The sequence below is a fragment of the Seriola lalandi genome, unplaced genomic scaffold, assembly GCF_002814215.2.
Source record: "Seriola lalandi dorsalis isolate HSWRI2012SDOR001 ecotype SW California unplaced genomic scaffold, Sedor1 jcf7180002053687, whole genome shotgun sequence".
NCBI lineage: Eukaryota > Metazoa > Chordata > Actinopteri > Carangiformes > Carangidae > Seriola > Seriola lalandi.
Genome location: NW_019524240.1, coordinates 186,535 through 207,685, shown reverse-complemented (window position 1 = coordinate 207,685; position 21,151 = coordinate 186,535). Strand labels below are relative to the sequence as shown.

Sequence of the window (21,151 nt, the reverse complement as noted above, 5' to 3'; positions counted from 1 at the left end):
TGCTCGCTCCCTCGTGTGCCTGGTATCTCAGGTATGCAGTTTGCAGTGATTACCCCTGTGTCCAGTTTCAGGGCGTTAGAGGCTTTAGAGTTCAGAGAGTCAGTTTAAAGATAGAGGATAAATTGTACTGGGGTTGAGAACGATGCTCCTGGACTAACAAAGTATTATTTCATAGACAGCAAAGACCTTCTGACACTAACCTTTATTAAGAGCATGCTCAACAAAAGAAAGCAAGTTCAGCACTTCTTTTCTCTACCAAACCCACTATCATTTTGCTGAACTCATCCTTTCAACAGCAATTTACTTTGTTGGCTTTTCAACATTTATTCATTGCTCAAGGTCATTATTCGTGTTGAAAAAACCTTTCAAATCAGACGGACAAATCATACTTCATGGAATTGTGTAAAAGGAGCGGCATAGGTTTTCCACCCTTACATACTTGTTGACTTAATATAGTTTTTTATGAGAATTGAAATGTTTTCAAGGTTCCTTAGAGAAACGTGGAAGAGAGCAGCATTGCTTACTGTGTTGGCAGTGAACTCCACTGAAGCCTGGTGGACACTTGCAGACGTAACCAATGAAGGTGTCGCCCCTGTAAGTCTCGCTGATCTCGCACGTTCCTCTGTTGTGGCAGGGGTTTGGATGACAGGGGCCTGTGTAGAAAGGGAGGAAAACGGCGTTAAGAAGTTAAGACTGTGAGACACTGATAATGGTCTGCATCTTTTAGTTTCTTATTTACCATGTATGCCAGAGCACTGTGTTCTAGGTAATAGATTCTGTCTGGTGTAGCACACTGCTTTTCAGTGAGTGCATGAATAAAATGAATATCGTCATGGCAACAGCAGCAAAAACATTTTCACAAAATCTTACCAACCCACTGATTTAAGAAAGTAAATAAATCAAAAGTGTGTATCGGCTGTGTATTAGAAAACATTTACATAAAAAAAAAAAAGAAAAGAAAAAAAAGAAAAAAGAATGAATAAATTAAATGGGGTTAGACAGTGTATAAGTAAAACAGTTCGACAGGGAAAACTGAGGATTACAGGAGAGCAGGGAGAGGCTGGCTTTCAGTGACTGCTGCTGGTCTCTATGGTCTGGAGGGCAGCCCAAGGCACCGTCTAAGAATCCCTGAATATGTCCCCTCCAGGAAGGCAATTCTTCATTCTCGCAGTGCTACGTGGAGAGAGCAGACTAGCTCCAAGGTAGAGCGCTATCACCTATATGCACTGAAAAGTATTCACGCCAACACACATATGCATATACCAAGAATGGCGGGGCAAAGTGAACTGCTGAATACTGAGTGGAACAACTTGAGTTTGAAGAAAAAAACTCTAATGAAAACAGTCATCCCCAAAGCAGTGGACGCAGACTGGCTGTCAGGTCAAACACTCAAGTCATGAGCTGACCATGTGCCCATAAAGAAAGCAGTTAAAAGTCTTTATGACTATCGCCCAGTCGCCCTAACACCAGTTGTTTAGAAGTGCTATGAGAGGTACGTACTATTTCACATCAAGCCATCACCCCTCCTGATCTGGGCAGTTTGTTTATCGAGGAAACGCATCTGCGAAGGATGCAGTCTCAATCAACCTTCACACAGCCCTGTCCCAACTCAAGCATCCAGACACATATGCCAGGAAGCCATTTCTTGACTTTAACTCCGCTTTTAATACTATAATCCCCAATAAACTGGTAGACAATCTCAACGACCTGGGATTAGCCACTTCACTCTGTTTATGGATTATACACTTCCTCACTAACAGACCACAAAATGTCAGAATGGGTAAACACACATCTTCCAACCCTAATCCTGAGCACAGGTGTACCGCAGGGCTCTGTGCTTAGTCCAGCCCTCTTCACCCATGACTGCACCCCCATCCTTCTCTTCTAACACTAGTGAAGTTTGTTGACGACACCACTACATGGACTCGTATCCGACAAAGGGGAGGCACAATAAAGACAGGAGGTCCAACACTGGACAATTGTCTGGTCCTAGACGCCACGAAAACCAATTAGACTCGGATTAGGAGATCCAGGATGACCACACATCTCTGCCCCCTCTCCACATAAATGGTGAGAAGATGGAGAGTGTGGTATGCTTTATTCCTGTGGGCCTGTCACTGTTTACCTGCCTCATTCAAATGCCTTTATTTACTATATCATCAAAAAGAGGACACTACCTCCTCACATTTACCTTGTTTCTTTATCTTTTTTTCTATTGCTGTTTGTCTCTGAGTTAATTACCTAACATAATTTTGTTGTTTGCCCATTATGACAAATGAAGTGTCTTATGTCTTATGATATCAACAATGCCAACCCACAAAACAGACAATTAGTACAAAATATCTCATAATGCAAACAAGCTGTTCCTTTGAAATATATATATAAAAAAATGAAAAGTGGACACTTATTATACACAATTCACCAGTTGAACAGGTCTAATTGCTTATTTTAGTCCTTTCCATCCCCCACACAGAAGGCCAATTATCAATATCACAATCAGAATCTGATCCCCGCAGGCATATTGCTTTTTAACAGTTGCTCAACACGCAATTAGAAGAGAGGAACAGTAATAATAATAAATACACAGTAAGGGAATAGAAAAATGTAATGTGAGTAACAGTGAAGAAAGGTGCAAAAAGTGGACATGTGCAGAATAAATGAACAGTTATGTGACGTGTAAACTGAATGAATGTGGGTCAATGGTATATTAACACTAGTTTAACAGCAAAATGCTGATGAAGATGAGTTTATAGTAATTTAAACATGAGTTAGAATTAGTGGCAGTAAAATGTGGAAGATGTGAAAATTGTTCAAACTCAGCAGAAAGGGTAGGAACTGTATATTTGGTGCATTCACTGCATTCAGAACCTCACATCACCTTGAATGTTGGCCCCCTTGTAAAAGTTTGCACATGCTGCCATTCCACACAAAACACATTACAAAAGTTCCTCATTCCTTCTGAAAATCAAAGGGATTTTATGCTGTGCCCTGTCCGAGGGTCAGTACAGCTCAGTACAGAAAAAGCCTTTGTGTGCCAAACACTAATTTGCAAGGGAATTCATATTCATAGCCACTTCATCATCATTACCATTCTTTATTATTCAATTTTTGGGTGTAGCGAACACTGGGAAGCTTTGCAGCTGCTATTGTATTCACACTCTGGGGATTTAGCAAACAAAAGAATTTCAATAAAAAAAAGAAACGTTAAAGTTATGCAGGTAATGATTCATAACAAAGCTGGAGCAATTTTACATGTCAGTGTGCTCTTTTATCCTTTTGAATTTTTTCAGTTCATGCGCATGTTATTTCTTTGGGACCAACAATAATAACCAAGGCCTTGACTCAACATTATTTTAACCAAATGTATGACAGAGCAAGTTATTACTTCATTGGCGGTGCCCACAACATGGTGTCATATTACTGCCATCTAAAATCTTCCTCGGACTAACCTGCAGCGCGGGGCCAAATGTAAATAACGAGGCTTTGACCCATGCTTATTGGTTTCATAACTCAAGGGCCTGCCAATAGTCGTCTCATCTTTTAAACATCGAGTTTGTTCAACTGCACCAAGGGTGTCAAAAGTTTGTGAAGTCTTTAGAAGTCTCCCTTTGGATATTAATGCAAACTTGGCTAACCCTCAGCATGTGTTGAACATTAAAAGACCAATGTGAAAAGAAAGTCTAAGGGTCTATGTGCTAACGTACAGCAGAAAGGTTAGGGTTGGACAGAAGAAACAGAAGAAGGAAAACAAATTTGCTTGCATGAGTTTTTTTTTTTTTTTTTTTTTAAAGCTTCCTGTCTCTTGATACAATTTCTATTCTAGTGTCTTTACGGTCATATCTTACTGTTGACAGGTGAACTGTGCTTTGACAGGTCTCTTATTTCATTTTAAGTGATGCGCAACAAGAAGAAGTCTCAAGGGTGAGACTATCATGCCCTCTTAAGTCAATTTGACAAATGAACCGCCATAAACACAAAATCTGACAATGCCAAGAAAATGGGCACGGCCTTGGATTGTATTCTACATCATCCCAGGCCAGAACATGTGTGCACTTACAATGAACTCAATAGAGAAAATAAATAAATAAGCACCACTAGCAAGCTTATTATTGTTCTCTCATTGGGATTGGTAGGCCTCTGGATATGAATTACAAACGAGGTAATCCTATCGAAGTCATACCATTTCAAAGCCAGGACCTGTATCAGTAATAATGGGAGCGGTGGCTAATCGGTTGAACAGAGGAACGAATAATAGCTTTCACAGAGGCCCTGCTCTCTCGAGGAGAGGAGGGGTGAGGTTTCAGGGCTGTTTTGACGTGACGATCTATAGTCGCAGCAAAGCATACTGACAGCCTCCCTAATGGAGAGCGCATAAAGTGGAAAAAAAAAAAAAGCAGGGACGGAAGGAGGCAGAGGGAGAGAGAGAGAGAGTCAACGTGAGTGTGTGTGAGAGATGCAGAGAGAGTGTGTCCTGTGCGACATCTAGGTTTGAGTCAGATATTTGTGTTTTTCTTCAAGATATGAAAGGCTCTAAAACATTACAAAGAAACATTTCAGAAATATCGATTTACTGATATTGGGATTTATGAAGACGGATGACAATTCTGAAGAAAAGCTTCAAGGTGAGGCTGCGTGTTTGAAAATGCCTGTGTGTTGAAAAAAGGTCATAAGCTGTTGACCTGCAATGATATTGAGTCAGGATCAGATGCCACAGTCACATTAGCACACACAGAATATCTGACATTCACTCAGCATTTTATATGAAAACATTATTCCACAGAGAGGACGCAAACTGGCCTTGCTAATAGGAAAATACTGCATATAATTGCTATTGCTATGATCATGTCCTCAGTGGGTTGAGGTTTAGCTTTTAAAACCTGATGGAAAAATAGAATAATAATAATACCATATACAAATCTACTGGACTAAATAGTCTTGCTTGTATTTTCCATTTTGGGAACTAAAGTGCAACTTCATGCTTTAAAGAAACAATTTCACTTATTCACTGCACCAGCTGACCATTTTTAGTAAAGCGTGAGTGCACAAATGAATGAAAGGCATGGTGTAGGCTGCAGGGAGGAAGGGGCCCAACACATCTAAGATAAAACACACAAGCAACTTTTCAAGAAAAGGCCAGGAGATGGGCATCGTGTGTCATCGGAGAAGATCTCATCACGCTGTCGGTTGACGCTCAGTTCACCCTGCGTGCGAGTTGTGCGATGCGTGTCTGGAGGAAACATTGGCAGCTTTCTTGTGTGAATGTCAGGTGCTGCTTTGCTGTACAAGCCAACGCTCGCCCGGTGATTGATGTGAGCCTGTGTTGTGTCCGGCACGAGCGCTGTGATTTCTTTTCTGGCAGCAAAGAGAAGCCAATCAATCAGCTGTGAAAACCTGACCGATGGTTAAACACAGGAAAGCATCCTTTGTTTCCTTCCACATCAATCGCAACAGCCTGACATTTTCAGGGTTAAGTCTACATACAGTATGTGTATGTTACATCTTAGCCGACAGCTGTCACAAACAACAGCTCACTCCAAATGTGCAAGCAATACTAATTTCATTAAGGAGGAGGATAATGTAATGTGTTCTGTATCTTATACATGACATAACCCTTATAAATGACGTTGTTTACAACACTACAACGCACCACTGAAGCTGAGAAGCTTGAGGTATTAAGACTCACTTGACTTTGTAAGAAGGATATAATTAAAGACTGAGCCTCTTGTTCTTGGTTTTTCTATTACAGACACTCAGAGAAAACATTTCTCTCTAAAATAAAAATAATGTGAACAATACATTGCAGGTATTTCACTAACAACTAAACGCAGGGAAAAAAGAAAGAAGTGTTGTTACAGCTACCCTTGTGTCCACTTAGTCTGAATAGTTTTAACATGATTGTGTGGGGTCACGAGGAGGTCGGACAAAGCATTATTGACTGTTCCTTGACAAAGATTTCTGCTGATCCCAGTCAAGTGGGTCATGTTGTGGGGCCAGCTGACCGTTTGCTGTGCAGCAGGAGAGGGAGTGCCTTTAATCTAATACCCGTAGTAACCACAAACAAGCGTCTGCACAAAAGATTTGATCTTCCATTGAAGACTGAGTTACAACAGTTACAACCTCTACCTTAACCTTAAAAAAGCCCTTATTTCAAGGAGATTCTGTAGAATCAAGTGAAATGTCAGTCAATGACAAAACGACCCTGAAAATTAAAACAGCTCTAAATTTCGGTCCTAATTTCTCCATCTTACATAGTACTGAGTTAACAGTGACAACCTGACCCATCAACCACCCAGTTTCCTAAAACCTTGAAAAAGAAGAAAAAAAAAAAAAAAAACTCACATTTTACTTTTACCTGCCTCAAGACTGTGAAATTTACATTCATGCTCCTCAGCTCTGAATGCACACCCAGCCACATCACAGAGAAATCTGACATGGCCTAATTGTGTCAAATCTATTTTAACCCAGCCTCTTTTTCCGTGATGGCTTCACTGGTTCACGAGCTCATGGTCACTGCACCCATCCTTCACCTCGACTGATGAAAGCTGGCACTGAACCACCAGTATTACATCAGTGCTCTCAGCATGCGCTGCCGTAGGTTCCTGCTTTCAATAAGTCCTTGGACTCCTATCCTCCAGTGCCCTTCCCACTTTGCCATTTCAGCCCATCAGCATTGGACAATGTCAGACAAATGCACTTAGAGTTCAAAGTAGTAAGAATCACGCAGAAACAAAATGGTTTGGAATATGTCAAATAAATATCTGAAAGGAGAGGTCACACTAAAGATCAGCATCATTCCAGGAAGATCCAGAGAACGGCAGAAATGGAGGTTGTCTTGTCAGAGTCTAAATGCCATGAAAATGTCAAAGCAGTGTCCCTGCCTGCTAAAGGTCTTGCCTAAAAAAAGGCATTCTCCTGATTGTAATGGTTGTGAGCAATGCCAAATTGAAAGAAGAAATCAGCTGTAATACATTAAGATTTCAGATAAGCGGACAGAGGCTGTCTCTAACCAGTTCAATAGAGAACTATTCCTCTGTGCTCTGCTTGGAGACTGTCAGTTTACCACTTAACCTTATTTTCCTCCTATGGGCATCTGAAATATTTTGAGTGCTCCACGGCAATGGAGCTTTAACATTCACAGTGTTAGTTGAGGCACCTGGTTGAAATTCATTTCAGAAAGTGTATATTTTCCAATTACCTCATCCCTAACCTTTTGTAATGAAACGTATGTATTTGTGAATATGTGCAGCCTCTGCAGTGCTTTAATTTGTGGTTGGTGAGTGGAAGCCAGAGCGCCTCCCCGAAGAACTGCACCCTGAATACTTTTGCTTTATCAATACCAGGAGCAGTGTGGATCTGACAGGCTGATGTTAGGCCAAACATTTGATAAAAAGTAAGACTCTTCAGCATGAGAAACACATTTTGCAGCGAAAAAAGAAAGCAAACAACAAAGTAACCTTCAATTTTATGCAACTGCAGGCAGGTGCAAATTAAATGGTGGAGGTGTTTATTCACTCTTTCATTCAGTGTAAACTTAGAATGCGGCTTGATGATAGAAACTCAGTCGACAAACAAGTTAGCATGTGTGATATGTGCATGAAGCATGAACTGCACTGGAATACACGATAACAAAAAATCAACATACCGAGCTTATAAAAATCTGTAAAATGGACAATGGGTGTTAGAAGAAACAGTTCTCTTTTCTCAGACGGTTATGCAAGTATATGACAGCATAACTATCGTAGCACTCTCTGTCTCTTTATCTATACTTTTTAGACTTGGATAGTCAATACATAGAAATGAATATTCCACTTCAGACACTGTCTGTGCAAATGATGAGCTCATCTACTGGCACTGAAAAGCCTCTGAAGAGTTTTAAGCAAGTGACAATCTGAGAGGAACGGTTGTTGAAGAGGAACATTTTTCTTGATGTGGAAATGTCAGTATCAGAGTCTCTTTGCACATAATGAAAGACCACTGCCCATTAAAATCACTTCTTATTTATAACAAGTGGAGGGTTTGAATATACTTTTACTATACAGATGACTTTGTGACTGATCAAACATCATTATGAAAAAAAAAGTTCATTACACACATTCAAGATTAAATTTAATAATTAATGTAACAAAATCAAAGGAGGTAATGATGTAATATGCCACATTAACATACCGACTGACTCACACCACACTATGGAACACAAAAAAAAGAGTCATACTCAGCTCACACCATCTGGTTATTTGTAGCAAAAATGTACAGTAAGTCATGTCTATGGCCTTTGCAGTTTTATTATATTCAAGAATTTTCAGTGTCTTACAATATGAAAAGACTTTCTTAGATGTAAAGAACAAATCCCACCTCATGTAGATAAAATGTAGCCAATTTTAATATTCCACTGAGGAAGTGGACAAAATGAAATCCAATATTCTCTCAAGGTTAGCACACTAAGCATATATTCTCTCTAGACCTCAAAGTTTCAATTTTAATAGTAGCTTTAGATGCCGTGCAGATGGTTGGCAAATGTTCACAGACTATACTACAATACAATCAAATCAGCATGGGGCATGGACACAGAGATGCACACAGGAGCTAGAGAAATACAGGCCAATTGTGCTGAAGAATAGTCCGCCTTTATATGAGCCCAGACAAAGGGTGTGAATATGGATATTAAAGATATAGAGACTGTGAAATAGCAGCCGATATGCTAAATTCTTCAAACCTGTCATGAGTAATTTGGCTTTCCACATCACCCTGCCCTATTTTCTCTTTAAGTCCAGTTCCAGGTCAGTGGTCACAAGTCACACCTAATTCAGGTCATTTTCAGATCCGATAATTATTTCTTGCTCCCTTTTCACTCTGTTATCTGAAATATGTACAGTCTATATAACAGAAAAACACGAATTGTGACTTACAAATAACTGTCGATCATTAGCATGTTAACAGCTGGCAGTATCATTATTATAGAAAAAATGAAGACAGTAGGGATGATGTAGTGTATTAAATACATATTAATTGTAATCATTGAACTTCATATCCATAAATTGCCTTGAGAGAATCTGCTCTATAATCTGTCTGTTGTGTGACATTTATTCCATCAGTCAATCAAATCAAATCAAGTATAAATTGTGCCTTCTTAGTTTGAAATTTGGAGGGAGAGTTGACATTTGAATGGTGACATTTAATTTAGAATTTTCAATTGTTAATTATTTTGCTCAAATAAACTTTTCAGTGTTCACTTTCAGTTTAATTGGAAAAGACTTTGTTGCAAATGTCTATTCAGATAAATTCACATCAAATTCATTTTTTCCCTTATCAATTTCAACTCAAGATACCATAATGACAGAGCAAAAACAGAGTTTTAGGCAATTTTAATAATGATATTAATTAAAAAGAAAGACTGAAAAATGACATTGACTTAAGTATTCAGACCCTTAGCTATGACACTTGAACTTCAGCTCAAGTGCCTCCCATTCCTCTTGATCATCTCTGAGATGTTTCTACACCTTGATTGGAGTTCAGCTGATTGGACATGATTTGGAGGACCATCACTGCAGCACTCGCCCAGTCTGGGATTTATGTCAAGAGTGGTCAGACAGAAGCCTCTCCTCAGTGAAAGTGTGCAAAAAAAGAACATAAAGGTCTTTCAAACTGTGAGAAACAAGATTCACTGGTGTGATGAAACCAAGATTCAACTATTTGACCTGAATTCAAAGCATCGTGTCTGGAGGAAACCAGACACGATGCTTTGAATTTGTTGTCCTGTATATTTCTCCCATCTCCACAGGATCTCTGGAGCTCAGCCAGAGTTACCATTGGGTGACCCCCCCTACCAGATCTGTGTCTCGACACAATCCTGTCTCAGATATCTGTGGATAGTTCCTTTGACCTCATGACTTGGTCTTTGCTCTGATATCCATTGTAAGGTGTGAGACATTACATAGACAGGTGTGTATGCCTCTCCATATCATGTGCAGTCAAGTGGTTTTACCACAGGTGGCCTGCAATCAAGGAGTGATGATGATCAAGAGAAATGGGATAAACCTTATCTTAAGTTCAAGTGTCATGCCAGTGGGGTATTTCAGTTTTTTCTTTTTAATTAGTTTGCTAATAAAAATATAATGTTTTTTGCTTTGTCCCTATGGGTTATTGAGTATAGAAAAATGTATAGTGTATTGTAGAGGGAAAAAGCTAATTTGGTTGATTTTAGCATAAGGCTGCAACATAACAATACTTTCTGACAGCACTATATGTGCCCATGCATATGTGTAAAGCTACATGTGTTTCTATTTTTTGTCTAACGGATTAGAGACAGAGATTACACTGCGTTTAGCATCACAACAACAAACTGCTTTGATTGCTGGGGTATTACGTCTTATTGAAATTAATCATTCTTGTTTTAACCCATTTGATCTCAAATAATCCAGCAGAGATTAATATTAATGAAAGAAGCATAGACAAAAACAAATAGATGCTGAGGATGCTTTTAGAGCTAGGAAGTTTGTATTCAGTTGCAGTACTTCCCCAGGATATGAAGTGACATTTTAATTACATCACTGATGAAGATAAATCAGGTTCTTGTTTACTGTTGTCCTCTGTGGTCTTGCTTTCGTAATAAAACTCTCATTACATTAGTTCTCTCAATAATGAGAAGCAGAACTTGTGAATACCAAATATGGTCTCTAATACTATGATTATAAAAGGGAGTTTTTGTATGATAGTTCACAGTTCTTTAATTTACTACCTATCATATGCAAACACTAAGAGCAGCTCAAAACACACTCAATGCTCCCTTCAGGGACCGGATGCACTGTACGTTTAGATTGATATTAATGGCGCACATTTAAGGATACAATGCATTGTACTCTGGATAATATACAGTAAGGTTTTGAGGTATAGAAATTGCTCTAGGTTAATGCTACTCTTAAGCTAATGGATTTCTAAAGTCAACACTCACGCTAAGAGCTAATTTACAAAAACAGCCCTAAAAATGATGCTAAATACTCAGGTATGCAGGAAATTGCATGATGAAAAGCAATCAAGCAAAAGCAATTATTAGACTGAATGGGACTACGCAGCTCTGAAAACAATCTCGAAACTCTGTACCAGACAAAGACCGGATATTTCTCTTGAGTCACACTATTAGAGGAGGTTTAAATAGGGCTGCGTTATGAACTGAACTACCAAATGATATAATCATAAGTGCTGCTGACCAGGCATGATCAGTGAGTCGATGCAGGAGTTAGTCAGTAGTAATAAAGAAAGGAAGGGGCTTGGTGAAGATTTAGAAATTGAAGGAGCTCTCTCCCTCCCTCTCTCTCATTCACACACACACACACACACACACACACACACATACACAAATGAAGGGAAATCATGTTACCAAGCATAAAAATTTCCCACCTGCTGAAGTTGGTTCCTCACCATCTGCTGCTGTTGAGACACAGATCAGGAGAAAGAAGGAGGAGGGGAAGAGAGAAAAAATTACATTAGCTTTATCACAACAATGTCACAGTATTCAGTGCTACAGCTGCATGTAACACTGCTGATTAGACTTTATCATTAATTGCACTGTACACTACCATATGTGCAATAACATTTGACATGTAATCCAATGGAGCATAAAGTATGTAAGGCCAGACACACCTGCTACCTGTAGGGTACAACCTCCTGCCAGCAGAAATACGCCACATTGCTGCCATGAAAAGTAACCTGGCACAGTGTCGGGGCCCATCCCCCATTCATACACCGCTACTATGCTATGTCCTGGTCGGTGGCCTTTGACTAATATGTGCTCATCATTCTGGACCAGTGTAGGATTAGCCCCTGTGGCATACATCCTCACATGCTGCATCCCTGGCTCCCGAGCCCCACTCCAGCTCCGTAGCTGAGATTTGGCCTGTCTACCTTCATTACCACAGCCCTCTATCCCCATCATCACTTGTAAAATTGGTTTCAAAAAATGTGCCTGAAAGCTGGACACAGTTGCAGAGACAGAAGACCAAGGGCATCAAATGCATGGGTTGACAAATAAACTTGGCATTATTGTTGGGGATGAAATACGTTACAGCATGAACCGATTCCGTTGGAACAGGTCGAAGGCTGGGTGGATGGATGGATGGATGGATGGATGGATGGATGGATGGATGGACGGACGGACGGACGGACAAGCGTGGCCTGAATGTACCGGGATTTGGTATCTCACATTAGATATGTGTTACTTCTCAATAGCTAATGATACTGCCTACCATAGAGCATGCTCGTTTAATTAAAGTATGATTCAGTGTCATGTACATGTTTTCATCCACAGCACTGAATACTAATTAGGTATTAGCATATTGAGAGGGTTAATGCCACATAGATCATGAGGCATTTCATGCAGCTGCAAATGCATCCAAATCCATCTTAGAAGACTAATCAAGTCTCATTTCCAGTAGCAACACAGAGAAACACGAGTAGATTTTTCTCCTCTTCCCAAACCAAACATCATTGCTCTGTCAGCCTGCACTCCCTGTGGTGTTTTTGGATGTGAAAATAAAAAGTCCTCTCAGAGGGTTTCAAAAACTTTTATATTGCCAATCTAATTTAATGTGGTACCTTGTTGCTGGGGGTAAAGGGGTAGATTGTATTCAGCGTATCTACTAAATGTCTAGCAAGACAAGCTGAGCTGACAAACTTAACACACCCACAGAACATATGATTTCAAGAGCAGACACAAATCTTTTTTCTCAGCAGCTGCAAACTGAAGGAGAGAATGATTCACTCAGACACCGTTGTGACAAACAGATGGAATTAAAGAGCGAAATTCAGCCTCTGACACTGCTTTAAATGTGAGAGAAAGCTTTAATTGAAGTCACAAGGAGCCAAAGCCAAAGCACTTTCCTAACCTCTCATCTGTTTGGCAGCAGAAGCTCTCCTTTGTGTTTTCCCATGCACTGGGCTAATGTAATCCCAAAACCAAGCACATTCCACGCTTCACTTAGTGCGGTTTTCTTTCTGCCATTCCCTCTCTCCTCTCGTACCATAGGGGTCGAGACACACACATGCAAGGCCACAGACACACACTGTCTTATACTGTACACAATTGCACACTCGCAAAGACAGAGAGAGAAAAACCATCATATGCCTCTGAGTGCTGACAGCTATTCACACCCACACATAAATACACATGCTGAGAAGATGGAGATACATAAAAGGAAGTTGTTTTTTTTTTGTTTTGCTTATCCAAGTGTTGGAATGGTGAATCATAAAGAGTGAATAAAGTACAGTGTTATTTGTATAATACACTAAGCTGGGAAAAATTATGTCTTCATGTCTCACTTGTTGATGTTCCCAAGATGAGTTGAAACACCCACTGCCAGTTGCATCATGCGGTTTAATTCCCATGGAAATAAACATCACTGATTATTTATCACTGTCTGTGACAAGATAAATGTGTTTGGCTTCACTGAATCAGTGAAAAACTAAACTCGTAACTACTGATCCAGTCACTAGTACTGGATTAATGCCCAGGTAGTTGCAAAACTGGTTTAATGTGACAGGCAGCGGACAAATCAGCGGTGTTAGAGATCGTCCTCATTAAAAAACAGCAGCGGTCGTTTGTTCAAACAGTATTTACTGTCCTCTCTAAGTGGCAAAAGCAGAGATAATGTGACACTGTTACAGCAAAACCTCTTAAGGAGGAAGTTGGGATGGATGGTTGGGTTAACGAGGTGTGTGACTGTGACACGTGTACATAGTTCATGGCCCATCTGGTACCGATAGTTAACAGTGGTTTCTTCTAACCGTGATGGTTTCCCAATCATAACCAAATAGTTACATTAGCTAACCTTATCCAGACTTAATCACAGAGCAGGCATGTATAGTTTTTTGAAAAGTCATATGGTTTAGATACTGCCAAGTGACCTACTTTGTTACTGAGGTATGAAGATTTTTTTTTTTTTAAAGTTGTGTTGGAGCCAATGTTTAGTTTCAAAGCGGGGCTCTAAAGTGCTCGGTTTTCATTTGACAGCTCCCAGCTCCCAGTTTCATGTTTTTTTTTTTTTTTATCTCACTATCCTGTTTAGATGTCCTGTATTTATTAACAACCATGCTCGGAGAAAGGATGCAGGATAAGGATACTCTTCAGTGAATCAATAAATGGCTTCACAGACTGGTTTTGTACAAATATTCTGTTGGAAATGCTGCTAATATTGTTTTAGGAAGCCACATGAGAAAAAAAATGAATGAAAAAAGTGCAAATTATTTTCAGCAGATCCTGGCAATGTGATTTGCATCATGTGTGCCCTTGTTCTTTCTTTGAGAATTGAAATGTTCTGTTCATAAAATCCTGCAAATCCACCAGATCTTAAAATTTCCCTCCACAATAAAATCTGTCATCAAAGCCAAACCAGTGTGTTTAGTTCAGCAGTAGGACTATAAACAGATCTTTAACGAATGTTGAAACAATCATGATTTACCACTCATGTGTGCTTGTGTCACACTGTGTCTCAAAAAAATAAATAAATAATGGGATGACAGATACACCAACATCAAGCAGCCAGTTCAGTTCAATGTCCATCATTAAAAAGTGGTGAAAACCAAACCCCATTCTAACATTTGAGCTGTGACGACGCATAACATCAAACAACATAAGTTAATCTTTTCCATTATTAAGTATCACAAGTGTGAGCTAAACAACAAGCTACAAATGAATTTTTGGAATCCATTAATGGGTTATATGGGAGTGTGATAACACTTTAATTACTTCCTTCCTCAGATATGTCTTCTCCTTTCTGTTTTTCTGGTTTATGGAGGGAGGTCATATTTCATTTTTATTTTTTGTTTTTGTTTTATTTTTGCTGTATGTTGTTTGGAAAACCGTATTGCTGCTAACTTGGCCAGGGCCCCCTTAAAAAAGAGATCTTGTCTTTTAATGGAACTCAACTGGTAAAATAAGAATTAAACAAAATAAAAATAAAACCTATTATAGGCACGTGTGCATGTTTTCTTGGGTTTTTCTTATAATAACACCAGGTGGCACAGGTGTAAGACAGTGTCATTTCGTGGTTATAGTCCTGATGTTATTAAGATAGAGAGATAGATAGATAATCTATTTTAACAACATGTAATGTTCTTGACAGACAGACAAGAACATTATAAAGCATATTCGATATTTCATTATGTACAACAAACAACTGACACGTGGTTACATCTCGAGACTGCACTAATAAATTTGTAAAACACGCAAGGTTGTGGAGATGACTTATTTAAATGGTCCCTCCTCCTTCACAGGAGAACGTCCTCTCTGTTGCACGATAAGCCTCCATCCTGGGACATATTGGTTTAATCTGACTGACAGCCAGGAGGCAGTAATAACCATCCATAATCTAAATGGGAAGCAGCCAACCTGCCCAGCACAGGGCTGATATGACCTCAAGGTGTTCAGCAGAGATAGAGGGGCTGGTGCGCAGGATGAACAGGTACAAAACCCATTCAAAACACAGCTACAGTACATGCACGCCACACACACACACACACACACACACACACACACATACACTGGGATGAGGATACACATGCATACATAAAAACACATATTAAAGTGCAACATGTAACATGACAGACAAATGTGTTCATGCAATCTTAAGTTTTAACTTAATCACTTTGTTTGGAATAAAGGCTGAAACCAGTGGATCCACATCACAAATAAACTGTATGTCAATATACATGGCAATGAATGTTATTTTATTTAAACAGGGCGGATTGACTGGGCATGACGTTTAACTGATCCAACAGTTTGGTTTTATTAGTCACAAAGTGCTTAAAATGGCGTGTAAAACAATCTTATTAACCACACGAGGTAAATTAAATTAAATTAATAAATGAAAACCACTGTCTATAACTCAAAGCTCATTCACTCAGTTTTACAATGTGGAGAAGAGGCACTTGATGTTGAGGTTGAGGCCACACAGGCTACATTGTGAACTGGTCATACTGCTGGTATGATGCCTAAGAGAAAATGTGTCAAATGGCTTGTCACTGCGGTGAACACTGCCAGCCAAAAGAGCTGAAATTAAGAAGAAATGGTGGTGGGATATCAGAATTGATGACAAAAGTGCATCGCTCCATCCCTTTAATAAGATTGCATCTTCAGCGGTGTTGTTCCTGAGACACAGCGTGACACAGAGCTGCAATAGATTTTCTCTGTGCATCAAACACAAGAATCATCTAGTTCCAATTTAGATCAACAGCGCCTGCCTCACTGTGAAGATCAGGAGGGATATGGAGGAAACAAACAAGTCATTAATACGTGAGCTTGGCCTCAAAATCCAGCCACCATGTTATATATAGTTATGTACTGTAGTTGCTATATATAGCTAGTTTTACAGCAGCCTATAGTGAGGCATAGTTGCTCAAGGTGTTGAACTAAAGAGTGCTTAACAGAAACATCTCATAGATCATAGCCAATGATCAGACTGATTTTCTCAGCTAAGCTTCTGACATTAATTTCAATTTGCAACAAAACTGAACTAGAACTTGAGTAAAATTGAAAAATAAAAAGCCCTACCCCTGGTGGAAACTCTAATGACACACCACATACTGTACTGAGATTTCTCTTAATGCATCACTCATGATTTGGAGATTTATTGAGCTGATGGCAGATGTGATATATTTGTATGAGGTGCCAAGACGGAAGTGACACACTTGAAGTGAATGAGAGTGTGAAATGCATTCGGATCACCTCCGAAAAACCATGTGATCAGTTTCACAAGCTGACAGACACTTAGAAATGGAATCCGAGAAGGTTACATACACAGAGAGAGAGAGAGAGAGAGAGAGAGAGAGAGAGAGAGAGAGAGAGAGAGAGAGAGAGAGAGACAGCAGAAAGGATAGAAAGAGAGAGACCTAATCACAAAAAAATAAAGAACCTTCAGAATACTGTAATGCCACCCTATTAGTTTATCAGTTGCAACTTACATGAGACATTCTGCTCTCTTTTTATTTTCACAATAAAGTGCTTCGTCTGGTCTGATTGTGTTCAGTTTCTCTCTTTAATGTGGCAATCTTAAATTTTAACAAGTGAAAGCTAAGCCCTACTTAAATTCTTGACAGCTGTGAGTGTCACAGCAAATAATGTAAGAGTAAATGATTTTTCCAACAGTGAATACAGACGACAAAACTACTACTTTTCTCCCAACATCCCTTGTTGAGACAGTGAAAGGTTTGGACTAGGAAGATTTTTTTCTTTAGGATCCTTGTTACCTGCCGAAAATGCCAATATGACTGGAAGGCTGAGAGATGAGATAGATCGATAGTGTGAACGATGAGAAGAGCAAAGTTTCATGAAATGTCTGTGGATGTGTGATTAACATTGTGCTAGATTTGTCAATTTATGTTAAAGAGATACATATGTAGAATTTTAGGACATAATAGTCCATTAGGTTTAATGTGATGAGGTAAATACATTTGGATCGCTTTGAGTGGGACGAGGTTGCATCAAATATTTTATGTACTTTTTCACAGTTGTTTCCTTGGTATTAGCATTAACCCTATAACCCTGTAAGGCTTTCACAATCAAAAGTATTGTTTTGATGTATCAACATTTGTCTGGGTGCAGGGTCAACACAATGATTGCGATAATTGTAATAATGATAGCAGTCCATTAAACAGTTGTGGGTGCCAGCGTCTGTTCATAGCGTATTATGTTGCGTTTGATGACATTGACCTGGTGGTTGTTTTGTACACAGGAAAGGCTGATGAGGAACTTTGATTTAATGTTTTGTTATTATTTACAGGAACAGGCTTTTTTTTTTATCATTAGGAGGTGATACGCTGCATGAACTGTTGCCCACAACATTTTTGGGATGAAGACATTATCTAATAAAATGTTTTTGAGATGTAATCACCAAATAGTCTAAGATAGCAGCTTATATTGTAACTGCTAACAGCACCATCACAGACTATCATCTATTGAAGAAGATAATGATCCCTTTTGTTACAAACTGGTCAAATAATGCACGCAAAATAGCCAAAATAAAGTAAAATATGAATTATTTACTGTATATTGTGACCAGCAAATGTAGATGTTAGCTGCAGTAAACTTCTTTGTATTGATTATATTGCCAAATTAGTGATTAATTGGGATTTAACAACTGAAAACCCAACCAATATTTGCTGGACAGCAAGAAAATTGAGCTCCGTCTGACATGATGGCTCTGAAAAGCTTATCACTCTTACCTTCACGGCCAGTCGGCCCATGACAAAGTCAAGAACAATCCGGGTTATGGATTGTATTCCCATTTAGCACTGTAGCATCAAGAGTGACAGTTGGCTGTCAGTGCTAATGCTGGCAGCCCAGACACCACTCTCTGGGGCTGACAAATCCTGTTTGTGTCTGTCAAGTGTCTCTTGTTATGAATCTCAAGCAGTGAAACTTTTGTTGGAGTTTTAATGTTTCTTCCCAGCAGTTGGCAGTGAGTAGGAGATGTGAGCTGTTTTAATCAGGATACAGTAGCTTGAAAAACACAGAATCCAATAAATTATCACAAGAACCAGTTTAATTTGCCACAGGACTGCATTTAATTATTATGTGATTCAAGTCACAGTTTAAAATGTTCCATGTGTTTTCAGCCATAAATGAGCAGTATTAATTACCACTATCAGCTTAACAGGCAGCTGCAGAATAAGAATGATTTTGAATTGTAATAGTCTAGCTGAAATAGTAATTCTCAGTAAGCATTACTATTAATATAAGTGACACAATTCAGCAAAACAGCATTTACACTCACAAAGTTTTAATGCTACTCATATTATATTGTCAGACTATTTGGAAAAGCAGACTGAGATTGTTGAAACTGTGTGAACAATGTTTGTTTCTTTGTTTAAAGACAGTTACAGAACTTAGTCCAGCTGGCAATAAACACTGTCAGAATTTATACTGTTCCATGCTTTTTCTGACAAGAAAATGAAAAAAACAATGTCTGAACTGGCTTGTTGCAAATGAGGATTTAGTTATCTGCACTGTGGCACATATGGCAATCTGTGTTCATGTGCTACATTAGCACTACAGATATCACCTTTCCTTGTATCTCTCCAACCCACACACACACACACACACACACACACACACACACACATATTCGTGCTCACTCTCACTCTCCAACCCCCAGCAGATGCTCAATGCACATCTATCTCCCACATAACATTACCCTTAAAAGTGTGCAGTCCATCATAGCAGTGCTTATTACCATTAAATAAATCATCTTGCTATGGAGTGGGAGGCTAACTGTGAAATGACTCACAAACACAATACCAACAATAATTAGAGAGGCATTGTTGATGTTCTTCCAACTAATGACAAGGAAGTGCACAACCACATCCCTTTTTATCAGCTGGAGTGGTAAACACTATCTCTCTGTACGTAAATAACCCATCCATCCTCATTTTACTTTTCTGTCAGTGGAGCAAAAGCGCAGGGTAAAGTCCTCCGTTAACGAGTGGCTCTTGACATTAGGAAGAAAAAAAAAATACACTCCAGACTGAGATCTGGGATTTTTTCCCCCCTTACAACTCATCAGCTTTGCTTTGCGGATGCTTAACGAGTTATTTCAACCTCTTTTTACAGTATGTAATAATACATAAAACTAGAATATTGTGAAAAACACAGCTGCACAATATGAAAAAAAAAAAAAAAAACTATCTTATTGCAATTCTCCAGACAGATAACACAAACTGTGGTAGGGTTTACAACATATAGCATTTTTGCTTTAGTGCTGTATTTCCTAATAGTAGTGTTGAAAACACTGCCTAAACAGTTTATAATGGGGATACACCCGCTGCTCTATAAAGCAGTGATGGATGATGCGTGTTTCAAAATCCAAATATCAGTTTATTAAATTTTAAAATTGGCTGCAGTAGAGTCAGCCTAATAATGTGCACTTTATACCGGAGGAGACGTTACATTATACCAAATCACTGTAGTTTCCATAGTGCTGTAAACACTAAATAAAACTTTATTAATCAGTTCGGCATGTGGTAAATAAAATAAACATGAAAAAAGGAGTCCTCTCTTTTTAGTCCAAAGCATTTGCCTACAGTAAAATATCAAATTATATACTGAAATATATGACACTTTATTATTTATCTCTGTTATTAATGTGTGTTTTTGGTTCCTGACATGCTAGTTTCTAAAATACCCTTGAATTGGGAGGTTTAATCAGTATATTTACTGGAGTCTGTTATGTACATATTGTGTTGTTCTGTCACAACATCAACATGAATTTTATAATATTGATCTGGGCTGAAACAGAGCAGTCATCTTACAGTAAGTTTCTTTTCAGAAGTGTGCCTGAGTCAAATGGGAGAAACCATACAACTGTTTAAAATCTATAACATCACAGAGTATATACAGTATGTGATTGTTTGTGGAGGGGATGTTCAGTCAAGTAGAGCATCAAATTGCTATTCCAAGCATAACATAAAAATAACCCATTGGCTCTGACTGTCTACAAGGAAGTGTTTTTGTAATGTGGTCAATACAGACTGCAGACATATCCGAGGCCTGATTCATACTGTGTTTTCGACAAACAATCAATATGTTTTTTTTTTTCAAGCTTTTCCTAGGTTTCAGTGTGCAAAACCAGGTGTCAGCAAATAATGTATGTTCTCAATAGTGCTATAGCCAGTATGGATTGTCAATACCCTATAGGAGGCCACCTCAAGAATACAGAAGTAAACAAAATTGACAATTTTACCAACAACTGTCAATAAAATTAAATCCCTGATGCTGGTAACTGAAATTCTGAGATTTGACAGATTCCACATCAACAGATCGAAAACTCAAAGATCCAGTCTGATAATCAAACTGTTTACAGATTAATTATTGCTATTCTTCCAGAAATAATTCCAAACAGGATGACGGTTGTTGCTCTGTTTAATGAGCAACGACCAGATGTCTTGGCAAAAAAGGCTGATATGCATGACAGTGCATGTGCAAGTGTTCTTTCTCAGCAGGGAGATATTCTTTCTAAAGCATGTTTTTCTGCATCCTGTTTTTGCTTCATGTTTGTACAGCTGGAAGCAAAAATGATCTTAGAACCCACATGTTTATAAATGATGTTATATAAACGACTTAAACCTGGCACTTTAATGAGATGGGCAGGGTGATCTGGAATGGGGG

The 21,151-nt window shown here is 38.9% G+C and overlaps 1 protein-coding gene across 2 annotated transcripts in view; it reads right to left on the bottom strand.

The window, feature by feature from the left end:
* edil3a (EGF like and discoidin domains 3a) overlaps nucleotides 1–21,151 on the bottom strand; it is a 108,984-nt gene that overhangs the window by 70,361 nt on the left and 17,472 nt on the right. Inside the window, exons 2-3 of one of the 2 annotated variants that reach the window (XM_023401522.2) lie at nucleotides 11,395–11,424; nucleotides 525–653 (exon numbers count right to left, since the gene is read on the bottom strand). In XM_023401522.2, coding sequence (XP_023257290.1) covers nucleotides 525–653; nucleotides 11,395–11,424 — 159 coding nt within the window. The remainder of the gene's footprint in view (nucleotides 1–524; nucleotides 654–11,394; nucleotides 11,425–21,151) is intronic. The other variant, XM_023401523.2, reaches the window with a different exon arrangement.